The sequence below is a fragment of the Nomascus leucogenys genome, chromosome X, assembly GCF_006542625.1.
Source record: "Nomascus leucogenys isolate Asia chromosome X, Asia_NLE_v1, whole genome shotgun sequence".
In the NCBI taxonomy this organism is placed as follows: domain Eukaryota; kingdom Metazoa; phylum Chordata; class Mammalia; order Primates; family Hylobatidae; genus Nomascus; species Nomascus leucogenys.
The window spans coordinates 96,594,180-96,617,928 of NC_044406.1; the positions used below are offsets into that span (position 1 = coordinate 96,594,180).

A 23,749-nucleotide genomic window follows, 5' to 3' on the forward strand; every position below is an offset into this window, starting at 1 on the left:
GCCAGCACCACACTGTCTTGATTGCTGTAGCTTTGAAACTGAGTGTGCATTGTAACAAGATCTTCTGGGGATTAGTGTGTGTGTGCGTGAATGTTGAAAAGGGCTGGAAAGCAAAGTTGAAAGAAAGCAAAATGAGCAATATAGTGTTCAGATGATAAGGCCCAGGGGGATTGACTAGCCTGAGGCCACATAGCCAGTGATTGGCAGATCTTGGATCAGCACTCAGGTCTTCTGACTTCCACATCAGTGCTCTTTCCACCTCCCCTGTTGCATAAGTACTGAATGAGATGCCTTTGGTTAATGGACACTCTGAGCAAGAGACTTCAGGGTTATTTAGCAACTGAACTTTGCTCAATCGCCTCATCTATAAAACAAACATTACCTCTATCACTGGCTGGGCCTGGTGGCTCACACCTATAACTGCAACACTTTAGGAGGCTCAGGAGGAAGGATCACTTGAGCCGAAGTGTTGAGACCAGCCTGGGCAACAAAGTGAGACCTTGTCTGTACAAAAAATAAAATAATTAGCCAGGCATGGTGGCATGTGCCTGTAGTCCCAGCTAGTCAGAAGGCTGATGTGGGAGGGTCACTTGAGCCCAGGAGTTTGACCAGACTGGCCAACAGTGAGATTGGCCTCTACCAAAATTTTTTTTAAAAAATTAGCCAGGCGTGGTGGTATGTGTCTGTAGTCTCACCTACTTGGGAGGCTGAGGCAGGAGGATCACTTGAGCCTAACAGTTCAAGGTTACCATGAGCCATGATCATGCCATACACTCCAGCGTGGGTGACAGAGTGAGAACCTGTAATAAGAAATGGAAGGAAGGAAGGAAGGAAGGAAGGAAGGAAGGAAGGAAGGAAGGAAGGCAGGCAGGCAGGCAGGCAGGCAGGCAGGCAGGCAGGCAGGCAGGCAGGCAGGAAGGCATGCAAGCTGGCTGGAGGGAAAGAGGGAAGCAGGGAGGGAGGGAGAGAGGTACATCATAGTTATTATGAGGATTCAATGAAATAATCCTTTGTTGTGTGCCAACTGGCAAGATGAATGCAGTTTTCTATTGCGTAAAAAGAATCGGGGGGTAGGCAGAGCTCCTCCTGAGGCCCATCTCTTACCTCAACAGGTGGCCTGCCAACCTCCCCTTAGGTCCCACATGCCTAGGACCTTGAGTGGAGTGAACTGAGACTTTAGGGCAAACTGAGGGTTTCTTTAGAAAGCCCAAGGAAAGAGTGATCACTTCTGGGTCCCAGTACTGCATGGGTGCCAGTTGAGGAAGCTTTGGTGGTAGGATCAGGCCAGAGGAGCTAACGCAGGAAAGAAGTTTGGGGTGGAAAAACTTTGTAAGCCAGGAGGTCCTATGATGTAGTGGATAAGAACAGGAGTGTATGTATGTAATTTTATATTGTAGAAAATTGAAAGCATACACAAAAGTAGAAAAAATGTTCCCTAATGCATCTGTCACCCAGTTTCAATGATTGTCACCACATAGCCCATCTTTTTTTTTTTTTTTTTAACAATACGCCTCACTCCACCACAAATCCATTCCACCCCCAACACAAACACCTATATCTGGATTATTTGGAAGAAAGTCTCATGTAATTTTAACTGTAAGTATTTCATTATGCATCTCTAAAATGTAAGGACACAGTAAAAAATAAACATTACAATACCATTATCATACCTATAATAACTAGCAATAATTCCTTAATATCATCAAAGATACCTAGTCAGCAGAGCCCAGGCTTTTAATCTAGCCAAATCACTGTTCCAGTCTTCCTTCTACAGCATCAATAGCCTGTCTCAGAGCCTGTTTTACATTGTAAAATGAGGACGGTCGTAACAATTCCTGAATCTTTAATAAGGTAATGCATGTAAAGTGCTTACCACAATGCCTGATACAAAGTAGTAAGTGCTCAATAAAGGTTAGCTAAGATTATTTATTAATAATAATAGGAAATATTTGAGTTGCTATTAAGGTGCTTTTGAGAATGGCTTTGACTTAGAATCAAGAGGCAGATTTGGAGTCCAGCAAAATGATTGTTGCGGGGAGGAATAACGACAAAAACAGAACAAAAAAACTTCCAAAGTGGCTGAAAAGAGAGCACTGGTATGAATTGGGAAGTGGAGCTGGAGATGATGGCGTCCTGGTAATTTTCCTCCACCGTATGTAGTTTATTCCCCCTGCAATTCCCCTGGAGGAGAGAGGAGAACTGGCTCGGGTAGGGGTTGCAAATACTAGAAAGTATTCTGGGCAAGAAGGGGCACTGCAATCGAAGGGCTGGGGGCCCCCAGAGTCCTGGCTCAGGAGATGAAGTCTCAGGTTCCCTGGGCTCATGGGCCTAAAGCCCTACCTTGTGGGGAATGGTCTGAGCGACCCTGTTTCTGTGCATGGAGTTTGGAGGCATGAGGCAGGCTCACTACATCGTGTTAGAAACGTTCCCCTTGTTCAGGAATGGTCTTGCTCTCTGCTGCCAGTTTCAGGCATCAGCTGAAAGCTTTTTAATAAAAATGGAACCCAAAGGAGATGTGATAAGGTACCTGATTTTAACCTGAAGTGAGAGAACACCAGATGTTTCATTCTGTCTGAGGGTTTGAGAGAGGAAAAGCAATTAGCAGCTGCTACTGATTTAGCCACAGACACCTGCTAAATGAAAATCTGTAAAACCGGCCAGGCTTGGCAGCAGAAGCGCATACACTGCTTCTCAGGCATTTCTGGGAATTGTAAATTATGTTGGCTCAAATGGCAGGGCCGGGGGCTTCTAGTGAAGCTGAACATGCTCATCTAGACCAGGAGTGTGTTTTTCTAAGAAGGCAATAACTTAGAAATGGCTATTTGGTTGGTGGATGGAGAGGAAGAGATGAGAACAAATCTTCCAGAAGCTGTCTGGTTCATCTCTGCTGCTGGCCTGGCTCACAGGTTGCCCTCTGGGAGTAATCCTATAGCTGCCCTCTGGGGACAGATAGGGCTGACAGAAGGACAAGGGAATCCTGTCTCCCCTCTTCTGCTGATCCAGAGCATATCTCTTCCTGCCACCAAAGGCAGTAAGTCTTAAAGCAGGAGGAACACCCAACTCTGGACTCACAGCATCTCCTGCTCTGGGACAGTTACAGACTGTTGGCTTTAGCAGTGATTTGGAGAGTTTGTGCTTTGCTTTGGCTGGGAAAGAGACTTATCCATAGCCTACTGCCTTTCAGGATTCTTTTCTAAGGGGACATCAATGCCTGCTCTCCACTTCTATTTTCTTGAGGCCCACAGTGGAGCACAAACAATGGAAACATAGGAATCCATGAAGAGGGCTTTAGCGATCTCCTGGGACACTGCTTCTGTCTGTCTTTTAGCCCTTACAGTTTATAGTTTAGATTTTACATGTGTTTCCTATCTTTTCAACCTTTTCTAATAAGAATTCCTTACGTGTGGATGGGACTTTGCAACCAGCAAATCTCACCTTAGTGCAGTTGTTGAGGATGGGCTCAGGGATTTTCTAGAAAATAAACCTATTTTCTAGGTTTATTTCCTGGCTGGGCCTCTCTCTCTCTCTCTCTCTCTCTCTCTCTCTCTCTGTGTGGTGTGTGTGTGTGGTGTGTGTGTGTGTGTGTGTTGGTGGGAAGAACATAAGGTTCTTCATGGAGTGGGTGTTCAATATATGACTGATTGAAGAGAAGGTCAATTTGTAGGTCATCTAGGTGGTGCTGAAAGAGTTGAGCAACTCCCATTTGTGCCTTATGCCACATGCACTGTACATAACTGTGTCTTGGTCTCCAAACTAGGCCAGAGGTCAATTGTAACTTGGGCCAAAGGTGCCTTCTGTTTCCAGTTTTGAGCAAGGGAATGGCAGCTCTCCATATGGAGCAGGGACCAGTGGGTGCTGTTGGCAGATGCATGGTGAGAGCTGTCCTGAGGAAGTACCATCCAGAGTCTCGTCCTAGCAAGGTGTTTTAGTGTGGTTAAAGGGTCACTCCTGGCTGGGTGTGGTGGCTCATGCCTGTAATCCCAGCACTTTGAGAGGCTGAGGCGGGCAGATCACCTGAGGTTGGGAGTTCGAGACCAGCCTGACCAACATGGAGAAACCCCGTCTGTACTAAAAATACAAAAATTAGCCGGGCATGGTGGCGCATGCCTGTAATCCCAGCTACTCAGGAGGCTGAGGCAGGAGAATCTCTTGAACCTGGGAGGCAGAGGTTGTGGTGAGCCAAGATCGCACCATTGCACTCCAGCCTGGGCAACAAGAGCAAAACTCCGTCTCAAACAAAACAGAACAGAACAAAACAAAACAACCACAACTCAACTCCTGCTTCCGAAGATGGAAGTGAGAGAGGATTCTTTTTCCTTTAACTGAGTGGGCCCTTAGTTGAGATATACAGACATGTTTTAATTTCACTAACTCTGCCCCACAGTGTAGGAGGGGGAAAGGAACAGCAAGTAGTCCAGGTAGAGGAAGAGCTAGGGTCCCCACACTCTAGCCAGAATTGGGGGAGCTCCACCTTCTCTGATCAGGGGAGAGACAGGATTCCCATCACCTCCTTCCAATAACTAAAATAACCACAGCACAAATACATGTCCTGTATCAGCAAGCTGCCATTGAAAGAGGGCCAGGGACCCTGCATATGATAGAGCATGCTAGGTGCACTCATGGTCCTTACAAAAGCAGCCAGGTGTGCATGGGCTGGGCCCTGCATGCACAAGTTACCCATTGGTCCACTAAACATATGTTCCTAAAAACCCATTATGGTCTTAAGAATTCAGACTGGCATGGATGCAAAAATTCAGATAATCCCTAAGTAATAAAAGCACTTATTTTTCTTTAGAACCTAAGACCTATAAGTCTCAACTAATTTGAATAATACTTTGGTGACCAAAGGGAGAATGCCTCTTCAAAAGATTGCTTTTATTTGGAGGTTGCAGGCCTTGCATCGGATCGTTCCCCCAGCCCCCGGGGACTCTGTTAATGAAGGGGTTTGGGTGGGGCTTGAGCCTCTGCTCCTTCAACATTTCAGCCTACACACAAAAGAGCCTACTTCTCAGCACAGATGTGACTACTGTGTGTCCACTTGGATGCCACATTTCAGGGCAGGTTCATTCATAGTACAGATAAAATGTTACTATATTTTATCCTCTGTTGTTGCTTTGAAAAGTCAGTGGTGAGCCTTTTTACTCCTTTGAAAGTAATCTTTTCAGGTCACTTTTGAGGTTTTTTTTTTTTCTTTTTGTTTGGTGTTCTGCAATTTTGCTATATGTTTCAGTATTGATTTGTTCTTTCTTAGTCTGTTTGGGAGCCTTTGGGCTTCTTGTGTGTGGGTATATATCATTCATCAGGTTTCAGAACATTTTCAGCTGTTATAACTTCAAACTCTGCCTCTGTTCCGTTCTCTTCTTCTGGGACCACATTTTAGAGATACGTTAGTCCATCTTACTGTGTCTTCTTATCTCTTAATCTTTCTTTGATATTTTCTAATTTGTCTTACTGTATTGCACTTTGGCTAATTTCTTCAGCTGTGTATTCCAGTTTATTATTTATCTCTTTAGTTCTATCCATTGAGTTTTTATTTCAATTATTATATTTTTAATTTTTTTCAAACATACAAAACAGTCTGTAGGTAATAATTTTATTATCTGCAGTCTTTAAATTTCTGTTTTCAGGATTCCTGGCTTGTTTCCTTGTGTATTTAAGTTTTCTTTGTTTTAAATATTATTATTTTTGTTGCTTTACTGTAAGTTGCTTATTTTCCTTGGGATTTTATTTATGGGAAATTTTTGACTCCTGGTTTCCTCTAGAAAGGATCTGTCTTCATTCTTGCTAGGCGCCTGAGAGCTGCCAGTCTGGAATCATGCTAAATGAAATTCTTGACCTCAGGTTTTTGGATTACCCAAGTAGTATACATTCACTTTTCAAATACACATGATGGCTGGCTTGCAGTTCCAAGTTTTTATTGGAGATAACCTAGTTCCTTTCCCTGCTACTCCAACTCAGTGTAAAGATTGAGAGTAGATTTTCCTTATCGTCCTAGGGGGCAGGAGTAATTTGTATTTCTAGTACACGTTTACACTGAAGTGCAGCTTTTTGGGGTCCCAGCTTTATGAGAGTTATCTCCTATCAGACTCTTTGGGATATCTTGACCTTTGTCCCCCATCCCTTTTGCCCTGTGAAGCTATGAGAAATCAAAGCTCAAGTTCAGCTGGCTTAGCAAATCTACTTTGGGTGAAAATTGGATGCAGTATCCCACTTATGTCTCTGAGTTCCCACTTTCACTTTTTTTCTGGCTAGAAAATTCCTTGTGTATTTGACAGTTCATAGATTGAAAAAAAAAATTTTTTTTTTAATATTTTATCCAGGACTTTTGGATGTTTTCACTGGTAGATTTGTTTAAGAACTGGCCTTTTATATGCTCAGAAATGAACATCTGGGTCTTGTTTTCCAACCCTTTTATGGCTGTGTCCTTACTTCCAGGAGCAACCAGGAGGACATTCTAATTCTATTCCTTGGTTGTCAGTGCTCTCCTGAAATATCTCTAAATAAGTTGATAAATACCTACTATGTGTCTAGTATTGTGCTAAGTTCTATGAAATATCAGGAAGCCCATGTAGCTTCTCATGTAGCTAACAGAACATTGGCAGTAGTGGCCTTAAGCCCTTGGAACACTGATTTAAACCATATTTTCATTTCCAAACCCTTTTAAGCCCTAGAAATTAGCATTTAGAATGATGTGGTTGTAAGACTGTAAGGTACATAAAGGCAGAGGCCATTTGTATCTTGTTTATAACAGTTGGCACATAGTAGATGCTCAATAAATACTGAATGAATGAGTATCTGGGAGGTCATGGAGGCAGATTCCAATGCTGATCAGTTCCCATGGCAATTTAATTAGAATATTCCAGATCCATGCTCACAGGTGTGGAGGAGAAAGAATATCTCAATAGCAGGAGGTCAAACCATCATGTGTTTGGGTCATTTGTATATCAAATTTCTAAGTCAAGAGTCCCCTCTCTTCCATAAAGGGCCTCAAGGCACATGTAGGTAGTGTAAGTCGGTGATTAAGAACATGGACTCTGAAGTCAGACTGCCCATTTTCATCCTGGCTCTGTAAGTTACATTGGGTCAGTTACTTAACCTCTTTGTGTCTCGGTTTTCTTAGGTTCTACCTATAGAGTTGTTGTAAGAATTAGCTACTACATACCAAGTATTAAGACAATGCCTGGCAGAGAAGTGCCATGTACTAACAATTATTACTTATTATTTCTATTATTATTATCTCCTTTGTTGTTTTGAACACCAGTCACATCATAAAAAATACATTCTTCTGGGAGTTATCTGTCATTTCTATATGAAAATATTCTGAGTTTTCGTACCTACCCCTTGGGATTTTGGAGCCTGCCCTACTGGAGTATTTCTCCAGGTATGGATTGAATACCTCGGTATCCACATTTTTTTTTAGGGAAATATGTTAAAATACAGGATGCTGGGCCCCATCCCAGTTGGTCCAAAGGAATTTCTTTCTCTGAAACTCTGTGATGAAAATAAAGATTCTACACATTCTCTGTGTGTTGGGTTAGCCAGGAACTGCTGCAGATTTAAGTTTACCATCCTTCAGTGCTGATGGAAAATCTGGGAGCAGGCTTGGAGCCTGAGAAGAAATAGAGAATTGGAGAGTTAAACAGAAGAGAAGAAAGAAAGAAATAAAAAGAAGTGACCAGAGTGTACTCATGTCAGGAGGTGGTCAAATCCCATCAATCTCTGGTGGCCTCCAGGGGATATGTGACATTTGCTTTCCCTTGATTTAGGTATTTATGAACCTGGCTCCAACTTAAAGCAGAGGTCATGGGGATTGTTAGGGGGAGATGTTGGAAGTAACAGGCCAGGGAAGCCTGCCTCACAAATGACTGCCAGGCCCACTGGTTGCCTTTAAGCAATGACCCCCAGGGAGTAGATTAACCAGATTCCCTTCTTGGCAGATGGTGGGGTGGGGGGTTAGGCTGAGTGCCCTTGAGCTGTTTTGACTGGCTTGAAAGCCAAATCCAGATGCTTTCCTGCTTGCCTTTGCTCTAGTGCTAGTGGAGGGTTGGCTTTTATATCAATCATGCCATCTGATGCTCAGGTCTTTTAAAGACATTACAATATGGGTGGAGGGTAACACAGACTACCTGTGCGGACGAAGAACTGGGAGTTTAGTACCTTTCCTCTCATACCTACCGCTCTACACGGCCTAAATTTTCTAGGTGGAATCTGTAACCCAGAGTAGAGGAAAATGATGTGTTGGTCCTGTCATTGGTGGAAAGGGGCCTCGTTGATCCCCTTGTTCCACTACCTAAGCAGGAATGTTAGGCCTGGGCAAGTCAGTCTGCAGGCACAGTTTGGCCTTCCCATACAAGCCGATTTTCTTTTGACTTGCAGCTGCCCTGGTTCCTCGGTAGGCTTTTGAACCATCTATCTGATTAATTAGACTTTCCTCTGAGTTCTGTGGAGAGATCTGTACAAACACTAACTTTCCCTTATTGAGTAAAAAGTCAAATAATGTGTTCAGGGCTGGACTTCGAAGTCCTGAAACACCATCTTGTATACTCAAAACGTCTTTCTTTCTTCTGTATGAAATTCAACCTTTGTCTCAGTTTGAAGAAGTGATAAATAAATTTGCATTTTGTGAATTTGGAGCTCCCTGGGTGCACTGTGATGGCTAGGTAGTACCTATATTATGGCAGCTAGGTAGCGTAAGACCTTCCGTTTTCATAGTAGACTCTATTTCTTTTCCATCAGGGAGCAGCCTGAAGTATGGAACAGACAATAATGGTTAAGAAGATGGGTTCTTGAGCCAGGTTCCCTGGGTTCAAATGCCGGCTGAGCCACTTAATAAACCCAGGACCATAGGCAAATTATTTTACTGAAACCCTATCCCTTTTTCTTTTAAAATGGACCTTGGATACACATAATTGGAGTAATCATATTTCTAATCCTTGACTCATTTCATGCTGCACCATTCGTCCATGTATAGCCTGCTTTAATTTTATTTATGTGTGCATTTACTTTTTTATGGACAATATGACAACTGTGAGCCCAATCTAAGAATTAGCCACATTGATGAGAACTCAGTCTGCCTGTGTGCTGCTTCCCCAATCCTGCTCTCTACCTCCCTCTCCACCCTGAAGGAATCGCTGGCCTGAATTTTGGTTATTATTCTTTTGCTCTTTTTGAAGTTTTATCTCTCTCATATGCACAGAGATATTTATATTCATATTGATGTAGATATGGACATATAGATACATACATGTAGATATATCTTCCTAAATAAAATTACTTGGTTGTTTTTCTGGCCCTCATAAAAAGAGTATTATGTTTTAGGTAGTTTTCTGGTACTTGCTTGTTTTACTCATCATTATATTAGTATGATTCATTCCTGCCACTGAGTATAACTGTAGTTACAATTTCACTGTGGCATAACATTTCATCATGTTAATATACCACAATATGTTTCTCCAGTCTCCTTGGGATGGGTTTTTGGTCATTTCCAGTATTTTACTATCATGAAAAATTCCTCTGTTCCTCAGTTTTCTCATCTTCAAATTGGGGAATAACCATAGGAGCTACCACATAAGGGTGTTATGAAGATAAAAGGAGTTAATAGTTATACAGTGCTTAGAACAAGACCTTGCTCGTAGCATATTGTTGGTCCGTGTATTGGTTTGTTAGGGCTGCTATGACAAATATCACAGACTGGGTGGCTTAAAAACAGAAATTTATTTCCTCACAGTTCTGGAGGCTAGAATTCTAAACTCAAGGTGTTGGCAGGGTTGGTTTCTTCTCAGGGCCTCTCTTTTCCACTGGTCAGTGGCTATATTCTCCCAATGTCTTTGTAGGGTTTTTTCCTCTGTGTCTGTCTGTGTTGTAATCTCTTCTTTATTTTTTTTTTTTCTTTTAAGTTGTAGTCTTGCTCTGTCACTCAGGCTGGAGTGCAATGGCACGATCTTAGCTCACAGCAACCTCCACCTCCCAGGTTCAAGCAATTCTCCTGCCTCAGCCTCCCGAGTAGCTGAGATTGCAGGCACCTGCCACCACACCTGGCTAATTTTTGTATTTTTAATAGAGACAGGGTTTCACCATATTGGCCAGCCTGGTCTTGAACTCCTGACCTCAGGTGATCCACACGCCTCAGCCTCCCAAAGTGCTGGGATTACAGGCATGAGCCACCGTGGCCCGGCCTGTAATCTCTTCTTATGAGGACACTGGTCATTTTGGATTAGGACCCACCCATATGACCTCATTTTACCCTAATTACCTTTTTTAAAGGCACTATCTCCAAATACATTCACATACTGAGGTATTGAGGGTGAGGAATTCAGTGTATGAATTTGGGGAGAGACACAATTCAGGCCATAAGAGTCAGTAAGTATTCATTATGACCATCATTCTCTTCACCCTCCTCCTTATCATTAAAGCTCAAGAAAATGCAGCAGACTTAGTTATGACATATCCCCTAGGAACACTATTATGTGAGCTATTATTACTATCCTTAGGCAGACCAAACACCAGAGCTTCCTTCCCTGCCTTTTCAGAAATGACTTTGGATACCAGCAACAAGTACTCAAAAATGGTACTTTGTGGTTTCTTAAGATGATAGGCAGCAGCTCCTTATGTCAGTTAGATGTGGGAGGAGGAGAATGAGGAGGTTTCATTTCCATCTTGGTTAAAAGAAACAGCTAAGTGAGCTCTTGTAGAGTATCTAATGGTATACAGACTCGAAATTGCCACTTGGTAAAGTTCTATGGGTTTTCCTGAAAGAGGCAGGCAGGTCTGGGTTGCTATATTTTTCAAACCAGGAAATACACTTGCACAAGTGGCTGTGCCACCAGAACAGACAGCATCTTTTATGGGCTCAAAGTATTTGACATTAGGGAGCTGGCTGGGGGAAGGCAGCTGATGACCACAACTCTGTTCCCCTGCTCTCTCAAGGGCTGTAAGCACTAAGGAGGAAGTCAGGAGTAGCCCTGATAGGGTTTGGACTCCAAAAGGAAGGACCAGCCAGGCACAGTGGCTCACGCCTGTAATCGCAGCACTTTGGGAGGCAGAGGCAGGCCGATCACTTGAGGCCAGGAGTTCGAGACAAGTCTGGCCAACATGGCAAAACTCTGTATCTACTAAAAATACACACACACACACACACACAGACAGAATAGCCAAGCACAGTGGCCTGTGCCTGTAGTCCCAGCTACTTGGGAGGCTGAGGCAGGAGAATCTCTTGAACTCAGGAGGCAGAGGTTGCAGTAAGCCGAGATCACACCACTGCACTCTAGCCTGAACAACAGAGCGAGACTCTGTCTCAAAAAAAAAAAAAAAAAAAAAAAAAAAAAAAAAAAAAAAGGACCAGTGGCTGCCCCCCCTTTAATTATGCCCCCCTGCCCTTTCCACATCAGATGATGAAAATTAGATGGAATAGCATGTACCTGGCAGGGCTGTGGGCATCTGTCCTTACTGGAAGTGAGGTGAGTAGTGGGAGTAGGGTCTCAAGGGAAAAATACAATGAGAACAAGGGATTTGGGGGTCTATGGATGCCCCCTTTACACATTATTTTCTTAACATGCTATGCTACTCCAAAGGAGGGAATTCTTAAAAACTAGAACAAATTAACACTAATCATCATTAATAATTTAATGCATCCTCTTGGTTAAGGATTCCTGTAACGTAGAGATGTAAAGAATATAACATAAAAGTTCCCACCTCCTACTCCCCAGAGAGAATTGCTGTTAACAGTTTGGTGTACTTATCTTTTAACTTTTTTCATCCTTTAAAAGAATTTAGCTACATGATTAAAAATGAATACATTCATTTGTTATAAAAAATATATATATATACAAGTATACAGAGCCCAAAGTCAAGATCTTCCCTTTCCTATCCCAGTCTCTCTTCCTCAATCCTGTTTCCTTCTCCAGTTTGGGGAATAGTAACTGGGTGCTATCTTAGATCCATTTTATATACGCCCAAAAATACATATACAAACTTACTCCTTTTCTTCTAAAAAAAAGGATCATGCCTTATACAATATAGACTTGCTCTATTTTACCTAGAAATGGTTGTACCTCCTTAACAAAAAAATAAATAAATAAAAGGTGGAGTAATACATCTTCCAGAGTGTTTTTTGATTACTGTCTTACTGATGATGGTCATTTAGATTGCTTTTTTAAATTACAATTTTTTTTGTAATTATAAATAATGATGCAGTGAACATCTTTATGCATATATTTTTGTGCATGTGGGCAAGTATTGCTGTTAGTACAAATTCCTAGAAGTGAAATTACTGAGTCAAACTGAATGGACATTTTAAAGTTTTTATAGATATTGACAAATTGTTCTCCAGAAATAATGTATCTTATTTCTTCTTTGGTGTACTGTATATTGGGGTTTCACCATATTAGTTCATACTTATATCATTTAAATTTAGTTAAATATTTAAAAATTCCTAAGTTTTTACTATACGAATTTTCAAACATATTGAAAAGTTGAAATAGTAGCATAGTGAACAATGACTGTGCATCCTTCAGCTAGATTCAACAATATCTAACATTTCTCCATATTCACTTCCTATCTAAATTTGCTGAATCATTTCAAAGTTGCAGACATCTTGACACTTCAGTCTAAGTACTTCAGCCTGCAGCTCCTAAGACTAAGGGCATTCTCTGGTATAACTACAATACCTTACCACACTTAAGAAAATTATCAACATTTCTATAGTACCATCTACCTTATTTAATCAGCTTACATTTAAATTTCCTTAATTGTCCCAAGAATGTCTTTTTTAAAAAAATCAGGATCTAGTGAAGTTTCAAGTATTGCTTTTGGTTGTTCCATCTCTTTACTGGTTTTCATTTTTTTAACCTAAGAACAGTACCCCCTTCTTCATTTATGATACTGAAATTTAGGGAGTTATTTTGTAGAATGTCCCACATTCTGGATTTGAATGTTTCCTTAATGACACCTTGTTGTTTTTAATGGCAATGTGGTATTCTGTACCATGAATTCATCGTGGTTTTTTTTAAGTAATCCCATATTGATGGTCATTTAGGTCGTGGCATTCCTTTTGTGGCTCCGCTCACAAGTGGTATTTCGTCCTAAGGAGTTTGTGGCCCCAGTAAGCCACAGTTAAAGTCCATGGTCAGTTAATGAAGATAAAGTGTTCCAAAACCTAACTTCGTTGGTAGGAACATTATCAAGGGCAGTTGTAAACTGTGGATTGCATTGTTTCCCCTCTAAAGGAGATGGATTATCTTTTTTGATTCCCTGATTTATTCTGAGAGTCTGTAGTCTAGGGCTGAGCTGAGACCAGGGTTTTGTCTTTGTAACTACCTATTCTCACTTGGCACCTAATCATTAGCCATGGACTCTTCTGGTAAGGCCAAGTCACCTGAGGTATGGTGTGAGCTCCCTTAATTTGCAGTGTGCGGCCCTCCCTCAAGCAGTTATTCTCACTTCAGCCTGTTCTTCCTTCCTCATCTCCTGGGATCCCAAAGCTAATCTTTCCGTCTGTGCTTTGGGTCCTATTCCCTCCCACCTGCTTCCAGTCCTCTCTCTGTCTAGTGCCTCCTGCCCCTTATGCTTCTCCAGCATCTCCCTGTCCACTGGCTCCTTCCTTCAGTCTATACAGAATCTCTCCTGTTCTTAACAGTTATTTCTCAATATTGATACCACCTTTTAGTTATAGTTTTCATCTCTCTCCAGGCATTTACTCTTCTCAAAAGATTACTGAGGACCAGGGGTCCACCAAATGGGGTGCAAGAGATGTTCCATTGGGTGTGTGAAGAAAATATTAGATTTCTATTCTAATAAAATTTCATCCTTTTAAATTTCCATGTTTGTGTGTTCTGATGTACATTTAGGTGTGCATATTTTATAATGTACAGTTATACATGTATATGATTTGCCCTACTTTCAATTCTTCTCATCCTCTCTAGCCCCCTTCAGATCCACACCCACCTACATTCCCACCGATTTATGAGCTTCTCTCCCAGGCAGTCACACTGGCATCACAAATTCAGCATGGCCCCAGCTTCTTTTCTTGTACCTCACCTCGTCCAATCTGCACCCTAGACTGTAGGTCCCAACATAGGGAGAAGCCCTAACATCCCACCATCCATCTAAGCCATAGCCTGTGAGTCATCTTCAACTTCTTTTCTTCTCTTACTTCTGCACAATACCCTGTCCAGTCAATTAATTAGTCCTGGCAATTCAACTTCCTTACCTTCTCTCAAATCTGCCCATCCTCTCTTCTCTCACTGTGTCTGCCTTTGTTTAGGCATTGCTATCACCAGCCCCTAACTGGTCCCTCTGCCTCAAGTAGCAAACCCTGCACACAACCACCAAAAGGAGCCCTGCAAAACTACATATCATGCATGCCTCTCACTCACTTGGAAAATTCAAACCAAAGCCAATGCATGATCTGCAGGGCCTCCCATGATCTTTTCCTGCACTGATATTCTCACCTTATCTGTTAGCCTCCTCAACTAGACTATGAACTGTTGTAGGGCAGAGGTCCCTACCCTGCAAAATGTCTTCATTATTGCCACATAGCAAGAGGCAAGCACATTACCTATCATCTAGGCGTGCCTTAATAGGTGTTTTTGGTCAACTGGATGAAAGTGAGAATAGGACTGTTTTGGGTAAGAACAGGAGAGTGGAGTTGACCTTCCTTTGAGAAATAAAGAGGTTTCCAGTGAGAAACTCTGGCCTATAGATAGGCCAAATGAATGGACTAATGTGGGGAGCTAAAGTTACCCTGGTAGTCATCTGATAAACATACTAATGTGTGACTTAGGACTGTGGGACAGGCCCAGGTGATAACCATCTCTTCTTGCTAAGGCAGAATGATGAAATGAAACCCCAGCTTTCGACCTAGAAAGATCTGGCATTAAATCTTACTGCCTGGGGTGGAAATTCTGGCTTTCCTAGTTACTGGCTGGATTGATGTTGAAAAGGGGAATAGTGATTATAACAGCCAGCATTTAATGAGCACTTACTATATGCCAGCACTGGGCCAAAGATTCTACAGGTATTATTTCACCACAACTGGATGAAGTAGATACTATTATTCCCATTTATGAATAAGTCAACTGAGGCTCAGCAAGATTAAATGATTTGCCCAAAGTTGTATAGAGAATAAATGATGGAGACAGAATTTCAATCTCAGCAGCCTGACTCCAGGCTGGGGATACCGATTGGGAGTCATCAGTATACAGATGGTATCTAGAGCCAGGAACCTGGATAAGATTACCTAGTGAGTGGGAGTAGCTACAGAAGAGGGACATGGAATTGGTTCTTGGCCCCTGTAGTATTTAGAGATGAGGGACATAAGGGAAATTCAGCAAAGGAGATTGAGAAGGAACGCCACTGAGGTAGAGAAAGAACAGAGGGTGGTGTGCGAGAATCCCAGCACAGAAAGTCTATTCAGGATGAGGGAATGATCAACTGCATCAAATACTGTTGATGGACCAAGTAAGATGAGACCTGAAAATAGACCAGGACTAGTATCTTTAGTTATGCAGGTTGTTAATTGCATAATGGAGTGAGTGGTATCTAGAATCTCTCTGACACCCTGGCATGGGGTTGAGCCTTGGCAGAAGAAGGAGCGCCTATTTCACATAAAGATGCCACGTGGGCTAACTTCCATCCTTGTGTTGCCTACTGGAATTAGAAACATGGAGGTCATTGGTAACCTCAACAAAAGCAATTTGAGTGAAATGGTAGGAATGAAAATGTGATTGAATTGGATGGAAGAATACTTCAGAGGAAAGGCAGTGATGGCAATGAGTAGAGACATCTTTGGAGGAGTTTTGCTATAAAGTATAAAGGAAAGCAGAGAAATAGAGGTGGAAGCTCCATTACTACCACAAATGGAAGTGATGTCAAGAGCTTTTGTTTCTTTAGATGAAAGGTATTTTAGCATGTTTGTTTTCTGATAGCAATGATCCAGTGAGAAAAACAGACAATTGCTGGTATGACGTTCTTGAGTAGGTGAGAAAGGATAGGATCTAGTACAGGAGTGATGATACTAGCCTTAGCCAGTAGCACAGGTGCTTTCTGCATAGTAGCAGAGGAAAAGGCAGCTGTGGGGATGGGTGCAGGGAGGAGGGAGATGTGGAGGTGGGAGCTTGTGCATGTTATCTTCCAATGGCTCTCTGTGCCCCCTCACCCCACTGAAATAGGAAACCATTTCCTCAGCTGAGAGGGAGGATGGGGAAGGTCTGAGGAAAGCAGGAGAAGTTGTGAAATAGTGGCCTGGGAGAGAGAAGAGTAAATGGTCTTGGGAATATAGTGAGATTGTAGAGCAACATGAAAGTCTGGCACTAAGTTTGTTGTCATGAATGTAAAGGGTTAATAGCATGGCTTTATATTTTTCTTCAGACATGTTTGCTTGCATGGGTTTAGGGATGTGAAGTCAGACAGTTGGATTTAGCCAGGAATGTGGTATTGCGAGGTAAGTAGGACAAAAGGAGAGAGTGTGTCAGGAGAGTTGGGAATGTACTGAAGGAAGTGATGGGTCTTGAACTCAATGCTGGTGAGCATAGAAGTGAGGACGTGAGATTGGTGAGGGGGCAGTAAAAAGGTGGTAGGATCAAGACTGTAGGTCCTGGTGAAGTGGGAAAATTGTGAGAGTAGGGATATTAGAGGGAGCGAATTGGCCAGACACAAGGTGGTGACTGGAGAGTAGGGTGCATGACAGAGGTTATGGAGAGATCACAGCCATTAATAATAACTGGTGTGACCATGTGAAAAACGTATGAGGTAAAATGGAGAGGAGATCTTGAGGAGCATGGAGGGCAAGGCATTGAGAGGCCAGGGTGTTGCTAAATATTGATACCGCAGGGATTTTGACAAAGGAATGTTGGAAAGGCGTCACAGGGAGGGGAAAGGCAAAACCTTCAAGGACTGAAGAAAGGAGGGTATAGGTGGAGGGGGCCGTAAATCACTGCAACAAAAAGGAGTAGTGGGTGCCATAGTCTCAGGACATGAGATTCAAATCAGCAGAGTGATTAGCAAGGAGGCAGAGAGAATGGTCTGGAAGAGACAGCAATTTAGAAACATCTGTGAGGCACAGAGAGGCACTCCCTTGGCCCAGTGGTGTAAGGTTATATGAGAAGAAAAACCCCCACTACTTGAGAGAGCTGTCAGGATAACAGTGTCTTCAGAGAGGGAGAACTAAGTTTTTCTTAAAGAAAGAAGGTGAAGGGACTGCTCAGGTGACTGATGTAAACAGGGAAGTAGGGGCGTGGTGGGATCAGTGGTCTCCATGGCAGAGGACAGTGGTGTAGCTGTCAGGGTTGTAGAGTGGGAGGAAGGAGGTTGAGATTCTTGCCACGAACAGAGTCCATGCACCTAATGTGTCAGGCAGTCTAAACTCTAGAGCCCTGGAGAACTTTACCACTCTGGTCTTTTGATTCTAAAAAGGATGTTGACTTGTGAGAAGGTAGTTAATGACCTGTGTTGCTTAAAGCATTTTTGTTGCTTTTGACTTTAAATTGCACTGATGCAGAACTTTTTGTCTATAACCTCAGGATTCCTCCAGCTGAAAAAGAACCAGGCTATGTATGTTAAAGTGGAGTTCCAGGTATGAGTTCTCTAGTGTGTAGAAATGAATTAACCAAGTGGAACTCTTTCTAGGGAAGTATGGCATTTCACAGTTATTACTTCTAAAATTGGGGAAAGAGGGTCAGGGGAGGCTCCCTGAGAAAGTTCCTGGAACTCAGCCCAGACTCGGTGCTCAGTAAAGAACTGTCTTAGCGCCGGGCGCGGTGGCTCAAGCCTGTAATCCCAGCACTTTGGGAGGCCGAGGCGGGCGGATCACGAGGTCAGGAGATCGAGACCATCCTGGCTAACACGGTGAAACGCCGTCTCTACTAAAAATACAAAAAAAAATTAGCCGGGCGTGTTGGCGGGCGCCTGTACTCCCAGCTACTCGGGAGGCTGAGGCAGGAGAATGGCGTGAACCCAGGAGGTGGAGGTTGCGGTGAGCCGAGATCGCGCCACTGCACTCCAGCCTGGGGGACAGAGAAAGACTCCATCTCAAAAAAAAAAAAAAAAAAAAAAAAAAAGTTGTCTTAGCTGGGCATGATAGTGCATGCCTATAGTCCCAGCTACTTGGGAGGTTAAGGCAGGAGGATTGCTTGAGCCCAGGAGCTCAGGGCTGTAGCATGCCATGATTGTGCATGAGAATAGCCACTGTACTGCAGCCTGGGTGACATAGTGAGGCCCTATTTCTTTAAAAACAAAAACAAAAACTTTTTCCTCCATTGTTGAATGCCCTTTTCCCCCATCCCTGTGCCTATTGCTGTTTCTTTGGATGTTATTTAATTTCTCTGTGCCTTAGTTTCCTGTCAAATGCGCATGATCATAGTCCCTACTTCATAGGAAAGTTGTAATAATTAAATGAGATAACATGTGTATTAGTCTGTTTTCATGCTGCTGATAAAGACATACACAAGACTGGGTAACTTATAAAGAACGAGAGGTTTAATGGACTCACAGTTCCATGTAGCTGGGGAGGCCTCACAATCATGGCAGAAGGTGAAAAGCACGTCTTACATGGTGGCAGGCAGGAGAGAATGAGAGCCAAGTGAAAGGGGAAACCCCTTATAAAACCATCAGATCTCATGAGACTTATTCACCACCAGAACAGTATGGAGGAAAATGCCCCCATGATTCAGTTATCTCCCACTGGGTCCCTCCCACAGCACGTGGGAATTATGGGAGCTACAATTCAAGATAAGATTTGGGTGGGGTCACAGCCAAAACATATCAACATATAGAAGTATTTAACACAGTATATGGTACATAATATAAGTACTTAAATATGATTTGCTATTAAATGACAAGTGGTAAGTTCTTGGCTCCCATTCAACTCTCTTATTCTTGCCATTATGTTTCTTCTTACTTCACCCCCTTTCTCTTACATCTTCTTCTTCCCTTTCTCTCCTTTTTCCACACTTCCTCCTTAACCTATTTCCTCTTTCCCTCCCCTGGCTTTGGTTGCAGTGGCATATGCACCTAGTTCAGTACTCTTTGTGGCCCCCTGAAGTAGAGAAATCTTAGAGTAGGGGTGAGGCAGCCATCAGAGGAAGGAAACTGCTGGTGGGGACAGTCTCTTGGCCATTCCATCTGAAGTCTGTAGCCACGGTGGCTGCAGAGATGCAAAGGGCCAGTGACAAGAGGCTCAGGAGCTGGGAGGCCTATGTTGCAGGGCAAGTTTGGCTACCGTGTGATGTGTGGCTGGGGCACCAGACAGTAGGCAGAGCATGCTATGAAGATGAGGATCATTTGAACAGGAAGGGACTGGGCTAAATCACCATGTGGAGGGACGAGTGAGGACATGTGCATGTCCTGCCCCTGGTCCTGTTGCTGATACCGCTATGACTACTCCCATTCATAAGGGTGGCTCCTCCCCACAGAGCATCTCCTATGAGTCAGACTTCTGTGGGAGGGAGCGAGTGAGCAAAGGATAGCTGAGTGTGCTGGCTAAGACTATAAATTCTAGAGCCAAACTGCTTGGATTTGAATCCTGGCTCTGTCACCGAATGAGAATGTATCCTTGAGTAAGTTATCTAACTTTTCTGTGCCTCAGTGTCCCATCTCTAAAATGGATATAATTGGAACAATACAGTTCTTATGAGGATTTGTTTAAATTAACAGTTTACAAAGTGATTTTCATAGTTCATGGCATAAAAGAAGTACCATGTGAGTTTTTGTTATATTTTGAAAATTTTAAAAATCATACAACAATCTTAGAAGACTTACTTTCATTTTACTGATGTCAAAACGGAGGTGGAGAGGTTAAGGGCCTTGGCCAAGGCCACGGAGCTACCGAGCAGCAGAGTCAAATCTAGAACACAGCTTTGACAGACTCCAAAGTCCTAGCTTGTAACTGCAATGCTTAACTGCCTCCCTGGACATTCAGGTGGAGACTTTGCTTTCTAGGAGAGCTGGGAGGCAGGGTGAGGCAGGTGGGCAATGTGAGTCAAGGTGGGTGGTCAGCAATTGGAGTCTGAGAGGTTGGCAGAAGTACTGCTTGAGGACACACCTGGGACTAGTGGCTGCATGCCCTTGGCCCGGCTCCTTGGTGGGGGAGAGCAGCCTGGCTTCCCAGGCCCATTTCAGGGAGAGGTCAAGTCCCTTAGGTGCATGAAGGTGCTGATTTCACCCAGAGAGCTAAGCCTTCTTGGGACTTTTTCCTTCCTTCCCTATTTTCCAGGTGACCTCAGTGAAGTTAATAACCCTTTTGCACCTCAGTTTCCTCATCTGTCAATTGAGGATAATATTTCACCTGGCTGCTTCCTGGGGATTTCAAGACATTGAGTAGATTGTGGATGTGAAATCATTTGAAAAGCATAAAGCAGTACTTAAATTTAAGATACTAGAGAGATCTCAGACCACATTACTGTGAGGGTCCAGTGTAGATCTCTCAGGCCTCTCCATAGCTACCTTGTGCTGATAATGCCCAGTGTCCAATTTCATGACCTTTTCCAGCTGGGGTCTACAGTGATACTTGCAATCTTACCTCCTTTTCTCAGTTTTTACATTTCCCTCAGTGAGTGTAAAGTAATAGTTGAGCAGCATGTGGGTCCCTGGGAAATTATTTTCTGTGTGGATTTTTATTTTTAAGACCAGAGCCAATGCCTGTGTCCAGCCTCCACAGTTGTCCCAGCTCCCATTCTGGGAGCTCTGCCATCTTCTTGGTTTCAGCCCTTGGCATAAGACAGAACTGGGTTCCTGTGCCTGGGGAGCCTGTAACTGCCCCCTCTCATTAGCAGACAGTCTTGGTTATGTGCTTGCCCTGTGGGGAACAGGGAGGCAGCTGACCCTTTCCCCGGGGTGCCTTTGTCTGTCCTGGCATCCTTTGGTGTGTGTGTATGTGTGTGTGTGTGTGTGTGTGTGTACACGTGTGTGTGTACACGTGTGTGTGTATGTTAGGGATTCTGTAAGCCCAAGAGGCTAGGCCTCTTGTCAGCTGCCAAAGTTCTTTTTTCCCCACAATGGAGTTAGCCACCTAACTGTTTCCATTCTCTGCCTGCTGCGAAGCTCTACAGCAGGGCTGCTATGGCAGGTCAAAACATGCTCTGCTTTGAGAATACAGAGATTCCATTTTGAGAGAGATGGGAAACAGGAGCGAGTGAGTGGGTGTGTTGGATGTAGGGAAAGTGAGGACATTCTTTTTGGTAAGCTGTGCCAAAATTGGCCCAGAAGCTTGGTCTAAACTCAAAAGTAGGGCTAATGCTGGGCTGACACCCAAATATCCAATGGGGAAAGTTTATTCTTGGATCTAGACCCTATGAGACCTAGCAATCTTTTTTTTTTCTCATCTGGAATATGGGGATAATTCTACTCCATATGTTCTTCATGTCAAATGAGAAATAAACTTGTAAATAGTCTACCATCTAGTCTCCAGGAGCAGGAAGTGACATAAGGTTTTGATTGTTAAAGTATATTTTGCAGAATACAAACTGTTACTAAAAAAAAGAGTCACTCGCAGCCGGGCGCGGTGGCTCACGCTTGTAATCCCAGCCCTTTGGGAGGCCGAGGCGGGCGGATCACGAGGTCAGGAGATCGAGACCACGGTGAAACCCCGTCTCTACTAAAAATACAACAAATTAGCCAGGCGTGGTGGCGGGCGCCTGTAGTCCCAGCTACTCGGAGAGGCTGAGGCAGGAGAATGGCGTGAACCCGAGAGGTGGAGCTTGCAGTGAGCCGAGATTGCGCCACTGCACTCCAGCCTGGGCAACAGAGCGAGACTCCGTCTCAAAAAAAAAAAAAAAAAAGAGCCACTCGCTAAATAAGTTTGGGGAACACTGGATAAACAATGGCAAGTAGATTTCTTGTCTGTAGGTACCACTCAGGTCCTTCATATTCCAATAATACACATGGGAAACCACCAAGGGGATATATTATATACCACATCTCCTAAATTTTTAACCAAACTTTCTTAGTGGAACATTTACAAGTACCTTCTCTATAAAAGACATCTAGGAAGATCCTGATCTAGATCAGAAGAATATTCATTTTGTTCTTTTTTTTTCCTGCAATTGTAAAGAGAAGTGAATTGGTGAAATGCATGGGATTGCTAAAATATGGGTCCTGAACAGCAAGGGAGGTCAACTTTGGACTCTATTGAAATGAATGCTTCCTGCTCTGAAACACTTCTCTCCCTCCTATCCTCACAGCTCCCCTTTGAATTGGAGATTTACTACATTCAGCATGTTATGCTCTACGTGGTACCCATCTACCTGCTTTGGAAAGGAGGTAAGGCCAGCAAACCACATTCCTATGCAACTCCCACACCTAACCTCTCCCTTCTGTTTTTGGGAGACACAGCCTCTTGGGTGCTTCCCAGGATCTTCAGCAACCGCTTGGCTGAGTTTCTTCAGCATAATTTATGCCGGGCACCAGGAAGTGGGGAGATGGGAATGGACGAGGCCTGCAAGGGGTCTGGGGACTTTTTAGACCCATCCTTCACTGGGTGACTATGGTGCTGCTGACTGTCTGTCACAGGGCCTGGGCTTTGGGTTCTTGGTGGTGGCATTGCGTTTGCATGGAGTCCCCCACACTGTCACCTTGTACTTGTGCCTTCCCCCTGCCTCAATGTGCAGTGTGGGATAGAAGGAGAGAGTGAAGCACTCGGTCCCCTCAAGAACAAAAGAAGATATTGTAAGGGGCAAGAAGTCCAGGGACCAGGGCAATTATGGGATTGAGGGGAGAGGCAGGTGAAAGAGCAGTGGTCACCCATGTAAAGTAAACCACTGAAAACCTTCATTTGGTGAAGAGGGAGAGACCACCAACCTGGTAGAGGCAGCCTGGAAAGGAAGCTGATCTACTGGTAACCTCTCAGTGACCCTTAGATTATCCCTTCCCTCTATCGTGTAACAGACGAAAGGAAAGTGGTGCCTATCCATCTAGGCTTGTTGTGACAGCCACTCCTGCTCGGTGTTCTTTACTTTCTGAAAGGCCCTGTGACTGGAAGACATCCTCTTTCAGTTTTAGCCCCAGCCTCTCTATCTCAGTTTCTGAGACTTCTCTGCTCCTACCTCACTCCAGGCAGCAAGGGTTTCATTTCTACCATACTGAAAGTGGCATGAGGCCACATGGGCCGTTGAGCTCACTGGAAGATAGTCTGGGAGTTCTGCTAGGCACTGCTGCTTCTTGGCTTATGTGTGGATGCTCTAACTCAGGCATTCCGGCAGATCTTAAGATCTGGTGTGAAATAGCCCCAAGGACTGGTCAACCCAGGAACATGTTACAGGAGGGAGTCTACTTATAGTCCAGAGATCTGCCTCCTATGCCTTGATTTCTATCAGTTCTCCATACTTGCCTAAATATTCTTTGAGACTGCTTTTACCCTGTGCGGCCACTTGGGGTCTCACGATGTCCCAAAACACTTCCTTTTAATTTGCTGTAAAAGCACTATTTTCCTCATGAGGCTTTAAGGAAAGTCTGAAGTTCCAATATCCAGGAGACTTGTGCCATTTCTCAGGTCTGTCCCCTGTGGCACAGGAAACAGCCTCTTAATATTAAGTCTCAGAAATACACACATTCTGAATAGAACCAGGCAGATAGGTGTTCCTGGGCCTCAGACCCCTGCTAATCATTGTTCCTGACTTCTGAGGTGTGTGATGGAAGTCCTAGCCAAATCTGCATGGCTGTTATTTAAACATATTTGTACTCTAAGGTCACCATAAAAATCTGTCAGGTAGCTGGGTTAGACTGGTCTGACATGGAAAATGCCAAGTAGCCATCTTTCCTC

The 23,749-nt window shown here is 43.6% G+C and overlaps 1 protein-coding gene across 3 annotated transcripts in view; it reads left to right on the plus strand.

Moving 5' to 3' along the window:
• Window positions 1-23,749, plus strand: part of TMEM164 (transmembrane protein 164) — a 176,053-nt gene that overhangs the window by 121,029 nt on the left and 31,275 nt on the right. For all 3 annotated transcript variants that reach the window (XM_030807625.1, XM_030807626.1, XM_003262191.3), the window contains one exon: window positions 22,173-22,251. In XM_030807625.1, the coding sequence (XP_030663485.1) occupies window positions 22,173-22,251 (79 nt within the window). The remainder of the gene's footprint in view (window positions 1-22,172; window positions 22,252-23,749) is intronic.